Source organism: Lepidochelys kempii, chromosome 8, assembly GCF_965140265.1.
Source record: "Lepidochelys kempii isolate rLepKem1 chromosome 8, rLepKem1.hap2, whole genome shotgun sequence".
NCBI lineage: Eukaryota > Metazoa > Chordata > Testudines > Cheloniidae > Lepidochelys > Lepidochelys kempii.
Window position 1 is genome coordinate 16,019,906 of NC_133263.1, and position 6,929 is coordinate 16,026,834.

At 43.9% G+C, this 6,929-nt stretch overlaps 1 protein-coding gene across 4 annotated transcripts in view; it reads right to left on the reverse strand.

The window, feature by feature from the left end:
- Nucleotides 1-6,615, reverse strand: part of GNPDA1 (glucosamine-6-phosphate deaminase 1) — an 11,679-nt gene extending 5,064 nt beyond the window's left edge. The window contains exons 1-5 of one of the 4 annotated variants that reach the window (XM_073355693.1): nucleotides 6,474-6,615; nucleotides 4,670-4,799; nucleotides 3,265-3,366; nucleotides 1,732-1,914; nucleotides 487-671 (exon numbers count right to left, since the gene is read on the reverse strand). In XM_073355693.1, the coding sequence (XP_073211794.1) occupies nucleotides 487-671; nucleotides 1,732-1,914; nucleotides 3,265-3,366; nucleotides 4,670-4,793 (594 nt within the window). In that variant the 5' untranslated portion in view covers nucleotides 4,794-4,799; nucleotides 6,474-6,615. The other 3 variants (XM_073355694.1, XM_073355692.1, XM_073355696.1) reach the window with 3 other exon arrangements.
- Nucleotides 6,616-6,929: the final 314 nt, after the last annotated feature.

A 6,929-nucleotide genomic window follows, 5' to 3' on the forward strand; every position in this document is an offset into this window, starting at 1 on the left:
ATTCTCACATTTACCTTGTGAGATTATCCCCTAGACACCTCCCTTACCTAGCCTCCCACGCTAAATACAACTGTACTGCATAGTTACATGAAAAATGTTAAAGTAGCATAATGGAAGCCACCTGAATAAGCTCATTTTGCTGTAATGCATATGACTGTTTAGTAAGCCAACCCTTCTTTTCCTCTCCCTGAATGTATAGTTTTACTTTTATTAGGATCAAATCTCAGTCATCATTCCACATTTATAAGCCACATTTCAATTTGGGCGTCTAATTTGATCACGGCTAGTTTGATCTTTGCAATCAAAGAAGCCCCACAAAAAAAGCTAAGAATGTAGTTGGGTGGTTTGTTTAGTTGAGCAAACTATGTTTCTGGAAGCCCTGTAATGCCTGGGGCTGGGCTGCAGAAAGTACCACTTCTTGAAGACTAGACAACTTTTTGATGCTCCATGGAGCACTATATTAAGTCACTGAATTTTAATTCTAACCTCTCTAGCATCCATGACTGTGCCTACTCCAACTGTCAGAGCCATTGTGGGGACTTTGGAGAGGTCGCCATCAAAGAATCTAGCATTAGCCAATATGGTGTCCATAGCCAACGTCTTCACTCTAGTTCTGGACACCAGACTTGAGCCGGGCTCATTGAAGGCAATATGACCATCTGGGCCAATACCTGTGTTGAAGACAGTTTAAGAACTATGTCACTACCTTAATACATCATAGGAAACAAAGCCAACATCACTCTTACTGTAAGGATGCTATAGGCGCCCAAGAATAGCTACAGAACAGGTGAAGCACATTACTTTTATACAAGAACTTGCAGCTTTGCTCAAGCTCCTGCTTCCCTTGAAGTCAAGAAAAGCCGAGACACTGTTCCTTTGCATTTTGGGAGGTAATAACTAAAGTAACTTGGATGTTAGCACCCAAAAGCATCAGATTAGAAGTTACCACTGTTCCAGAGGCTTTATAGCGGATTACAGCAGTTACCTGGTAGAACTTGCTATTGTAAAGGTTGCAATAAGAACCCCTTTCCCCCTAATTGTTACTAGATACTTTTCTGAAGAATTCACCGATTGGACTGAAATTTTCAAATCTAGATCTTAGATGAAATGGCAATTGAAAACAAATCAGTAATTTGAACAACATCTTTAGCTATTTGACTTCTGTGGAAAAAAAGTTACTCTTTTCCTCTTCTGGCCAAATATACCTCAAAAATGGCTGAACTTTAAAAATTAAGTTTGTAAAGAGCACTCATTAAGGATGTCATCCACAGCCAAGTGGATCAGAACCACTCTGCCATCATCCCCCACCCCTGTACCCTGAGACTTTGGAGCCAGTCTATACTTCACATTTTGAGACCCATCTCCTTAAGCAGGAAGCACATTCCACGGACCTAGTATGGTCGAAAGGCTTGACCAGGGATAGAACTGCTACTAGAACAAGCTGAACATCTCATTGAGACAGAAAAAAAGCCCAAACACCACGAGTCACCTATGCATAGCATTTGTCCCCATCAGTGCCATAGAAGGGAATGGATAGCGGTGACACTTAGGTGTGCATACACTAATTGGAGACGGGATGTACACGTGGCTTTACTGACTGACTGCCAATCTAATAGGTGGCTTAAACAAAAAAAAACAAAAATAAAAAAAGGAATTCCCCCAAGTTAGATAGAATTATGGCAAAAACAAGGCTGTGGTCTCTCCAAGTCTGTTACTCCTTCTGATTTTCACCTCCAACAAAGAGTTCGATTCCACCAGCTGCTTTGATTTTCCCCTCAAAAGCATCACACTCTGCCTGTAGATCAGCTGCATTTCCATCCAGAATGTGAGTGTTTTCTGGAGAGATGTCAATGTGCTTGAAAAAGTTATTCCACATGAAGGAGTGATAACTTTCCAGGTGATCCCTTGGGAGACCTGTTAACCAGGAACATTTATTATTTCATGTTTATATTACACAGTTACACCTGCAGACCCTTCAGGACCCAGACCCATTGTGCTGGACATTGTACAAAGACAATCCCTGCTTCAAATAGCTTACAATTCAAGGCCCCATTGACTTTCACACCCTGTTTGCTACAGCTTTCAGGACTGGGGCCTAAAATGACAAGTGGGGGCAAGAGAGAGGGCTACAATAACCTATATAAAAACTTGTACATACATTTGCATAGACATCAGGGGTTTTGATTACAAATCAATCCCATTATCCCCATCTTCGCTTCAAGCTGGGCTTCCTTAACTTCCATGAGTTTAAAAAATAGTCACATTAGGGAGAGGCAGATCATCCTAGTTATATGGATACGGTGCATTAATATTATGCAGCAGGTTCTCCAAAAGAGCAGATACACAGCAGGTCTAATTTTTCTTGTCTTCACAACATTCTGCAGAATTATTGTTCGTCCAAGCTTGTTAACATGATCTCAAAACCAGAGAAGCAATTTTAGTCTGATTACAAATCAGGGAATTCTTCCAAGAACTCTCTAATTGTTACAGAGTCATCCTTTATAGACTGTCTAACCCTAACCTAAGCTCTCTGACTATTCACAGAAAAAAAAAAAAAAAAAAATCTGTCCACTCAAATCAGGAAGAGGCTGCAATAGCATTAGGGCCAAAGAGTAAACTAACATACATATTTAGCACGTATGTTTGGTACCTTGATAACCAGAGGATTTGTTCACTTTTCTCTCTGAACCAGCTCAGAGAAGAGATTACATCACAACTTCACAAACAAGGCAATCCTATCCTAATCTAACATAATAGGACCACATATCAATAAATCTGAAGTGCAGTCTTGCTGGAGCACTGCCTGTCTTCATTATTAATTACAGATAGGGCTGCAGCAATCCCTCCAAACCAGCCAAGTAGCAGAAGTAGCAGCAGTTTCCCTGGTCAGAAGAAAGCTGGGCTAAAATGGGAAATTCAAAGTTGTTGCATACAATCTACTAACAGCATCTTCCATGGGACTTCTTTAATGATATACTCGGGTAGTATATCACTCAGCTTTTAAGAGTTATAGCTAACGTGATCTCTCTAATTGGAGTTCGTTAATTTGTATTACACAGCATTCTGAACTCCTCTCTCTCCTCCCCATCTGGTTTTGGGATCATTTTACATTGGGTTCTACCCAAAGTGATTTATTTTGAATTAACATAAATGACTGATTTCATTTGATTTTATTCACCAGAATAAATAAAATTTGGGGCCAAAAAAAAAAAAAAAAAAGCTTGGTTGGGTCCTTACCACATTTCATGAAATAAGATGACTCACCTACATATTCATCCATATTAAAGGTTTTCACATATTTGAAGGACAAGTCTCCATTCTTGTAATACTCAATCAGCTTTTTGTAACATCCTAAAGGAGTGCTTCCTAAGAGAGATACAGGGGGGAAAGAATCAAAATAGTTTGTGGAATTAGTGTATGCACAACACTGTGAAACACTGAGCTGTGTAAGTGCTATGGATCATTAATTCAATTATTCAAAGTGTTTATGTTACTGAAAGACTGAACTATTTAATTACAAAATATTGGCTCACACACACAGAAAGCCATCTCAGCAAATTCAGTACTGGTGCCCTCTGCTCAAAATCCTACTCAGAGCAGAACCTCACTAATGACTGGGAGACAGAAAATTATTAAGTATAGAAAATAACACAACCACTATCACATTGTCTCTTTGGACCTCAGCTTCCCTACATGTAAAATAGAGATAGCATTCATCTACCTTACAAAGCAGGGGTTTGAGACAGGCAGTGTCTAAACACAGTTGCTTTGAAGATGTTTAGCACTAAATGTTATAAAACAAAAATAAAAGCAGCCAGATGTACCAAACAATGGTTTTACCAAGACATCACAGAAGTAGCCTGCGTGAGACCAAACTAGTTCCTACATGGTGTGGTGGGAGGGGCAGCCCAGTGGGTTGTAGTTCTGATGCTGCCTCTCCAAAAACAAGAATGTGGTTGGATCACAACCCTAACATAAAAAAAGTTATATGGAAAACAAATCTATGTCAACTTTCAGTTTCAAGAGTATAGAGTCCAGCTTCTGTTGCTCCAAGATTACAGACCCTTACTACCTGAACTAAAGGAGAATCTCTATGATTAGCCATACAGGGGCTATGACACACAGTTGAGCAGCTCCAATTCTGCCCAGTTGTAATAATCCGGCTGAGTGTGTGCAATCCTACCCTCAATTGGACAGAATCAGAACTGCTCAACTGTGTGTGAGCCCAGTATAGCTAATATTGGAGATTTCTCTTTTAATTCAAGTAGTAAGGGTCTAATCTTGGAAGTAGATGAATGCTGTCTCTATTTTACACACTGGGGAAGCGCATAGTTCTCCAAAGCACCACTGACTATTCCACTTATGTGAAGAGGTATTTCATCATGCAATGCATCAGCGTCTATATTATTGTTATTTGGGAGGCACCACTCTATACAATTTATTTACTTTAAAAACAAAGAAAGGTTTCATAAGCTAAGTAAATTATATAGACTGTTGCTCCCCAAATAACAACAGAACCATCCATCTATATGTTGCATAAGGAGACAGTCCCTTCACATAGGGGAACATTCTGTCACTTAAATGCTCCAACTGGTGAAATAGGATGCTTTGCAGTTGCATAAACAGAAGGTACCATCAGCATTTTAATTAATCCTCTTTCAAATCTTACCTGTGGGAAGTCCAAGAGTGAAGTATTTGTCCAGGCCAGGGTTAAACTGGATAATTCGATTCCTAATATATTTTGCAGCCCACTCACTGGCTTGCGCATAGTTCTCAAGAATGATGAGTTTCATTGTCTCCTGCACATTTAAAATAAAGAAACTTAAACAAAGGAGTTCACTTTCTACATTGAAATAAATATTGGGAACTTTATCGTTACTAATTTTTCTGTACAGTTATAGTCTCCCTCCACCTCTCACAGCAAGAGGTGCATACAATATTGGAGTGCATTCATGAAACAATAACCAAGTTACTCTGGCCCTGTGAAAGGAACACCGTTAGTCAATAGGAGATACTACCGAGAAGAATTAACCACTACTATGGGTTAGATTGCTCCCTAGGCAAATTATTCCCATACAGGGGTAGGAAAAGAACTTGGGTTTACTGAGCATCCAGACGATTCTTGAAATGGTGTGGCATTTTGGATCTGGAAGAAACTGGATGTAGGTTCCTAAGGATACCCCTCCTTAAATTATGCCTTCACGCTGACTCTTCTTCCCAGCTGTCTCTGATTCTTGGTGGTATAGCTTGACAGAAGCCATCCTACAAGGGATTCTCTGCAAGCCAGTGCCCCAGAACTTGCCCAAATAGGGTTACCACTTACAAAGGGAAAGAAAGGGGCAAGTTAACATTGACCAGATCAGCAATTAGTTTACCCTAGTAGATTGCGTTTTGAGGGGTACACAGCTTCCTCCACTGGACCCTGTCTCTTCTCCACCCCAAATCCTATAAAAATAGATCAGCCAGTGGGGATGGAGAGGAAGGCAAACAATGCTATGGAAGCAGCACTCCCTGGCTTCTTTTCAGGCCTGGTTCCACTAGATCCCAATTCCCGCTCCACATGCCGGCAGGAGAGGATACGATCCCAAGTTAAAAGGAAGCTGGCATCTTGGCACTCTGGTGTAGTAAGACACAGGGAACGTGGTTTCCCTTTGAACCCACCCCCAGTCTGAAGACTTGGGAAGCTGTTTGTAAGGTAATCCCTCTTCCCAGGAAAGTGAGGGCTAAGCAGAAGGCAACCCGCTGCCTGCAGGTGACCCGGCCTAACTTACCTGACAATAAAACTAAACACAGGGTGGGTGGGTGGCTGTTCCCCCCTGGGTTTAGCTCAGGATCATGGGCACTAGTTAACCCCAGATAAAGAACAAAGCCCACGAAAGAGAGGTCACCCCAGAGAGTATTCTGGGAAGAGGTCAGCTTGGTCCCCTACCTTCCCTCTGGGAGCATAGGCCCAGATCACGCAGCCAGCCTAGCATGTGGGGGACCTTACAGTGTCACCCCTACACAGGGAACAACAGGAAGTGGCCCCGCTCCTGGACAGAGGCATTAGCCTTCACCGGGGGGGGGGGGGCAGGTGGGAGCAGGGATTTAAATAGGTTGACCAGATGCCCTGATTTTACAGGGACAGTCCTGATATTTGAGGCCTTTTCTTATATAGAAGCCTATTACTCCCCACCCCCTCTTCTGATTTTTCACACTTGCTGTGTGGCCCCCGTAGATTTAAAGCCCTTCCAACAAACCGAAGCTATCCGCGTTCCCGCAGGCGCCATTTTAATCCCGAGGGAGCGGCTGGGGCTGGGGCTCGAACTCCTGCCCCTGCCCCTGCCCCTGCCCTTGCCCTTGCCCTCCCCGCGGGGCCCCGGCGCAGCCCCCCAGCCGCAGCCGCGCCGCGCGCTCTAGCGCCTCCTATAGCTCCACCGCAGCCCCTCAGCGGGAAGCGCACAGCCGGAGCGCTGCCGCCGCGGCTGACTTACCTGCCCAGGCGCGCGCCACACCCTGCTGCGCGCGCCCCCCACTCAGCTTCTCCCCAAGCCGCGGCCCCTCGTCATATGACTGGGGGCGGGTCATGTTGGAGGAGCTGACTCAGCAGCGTGGGCTCCAGGCGTCCTCCCCCAGCCGAGCACTTCCCCTGCTCCGGCCGGCCAGATGCGTGCGGGCGTTGGAGGGCTCCTGCAATAGCCCGAGGGCTGCTCTCGCTTCGCTTCCAAAGCCGGTTTCCCCTGGAGGCTCCCTTGTGAGCTTTGTGTTTGGGCCACACAGTCCTGGTTTGCTTCACTGCAGCTCCTGAAATGCCGTATTTATTAACCAGCAGCTGCCTTTTTAACGCTTCATTTTAAAGTAGCCAAAACAACAATCTCTGGACAGAATTTATTGGAATTCTTTGAGGGGGGGTGGACCAGGGTGATCCAGGGACTATAGTGTACTTGAGC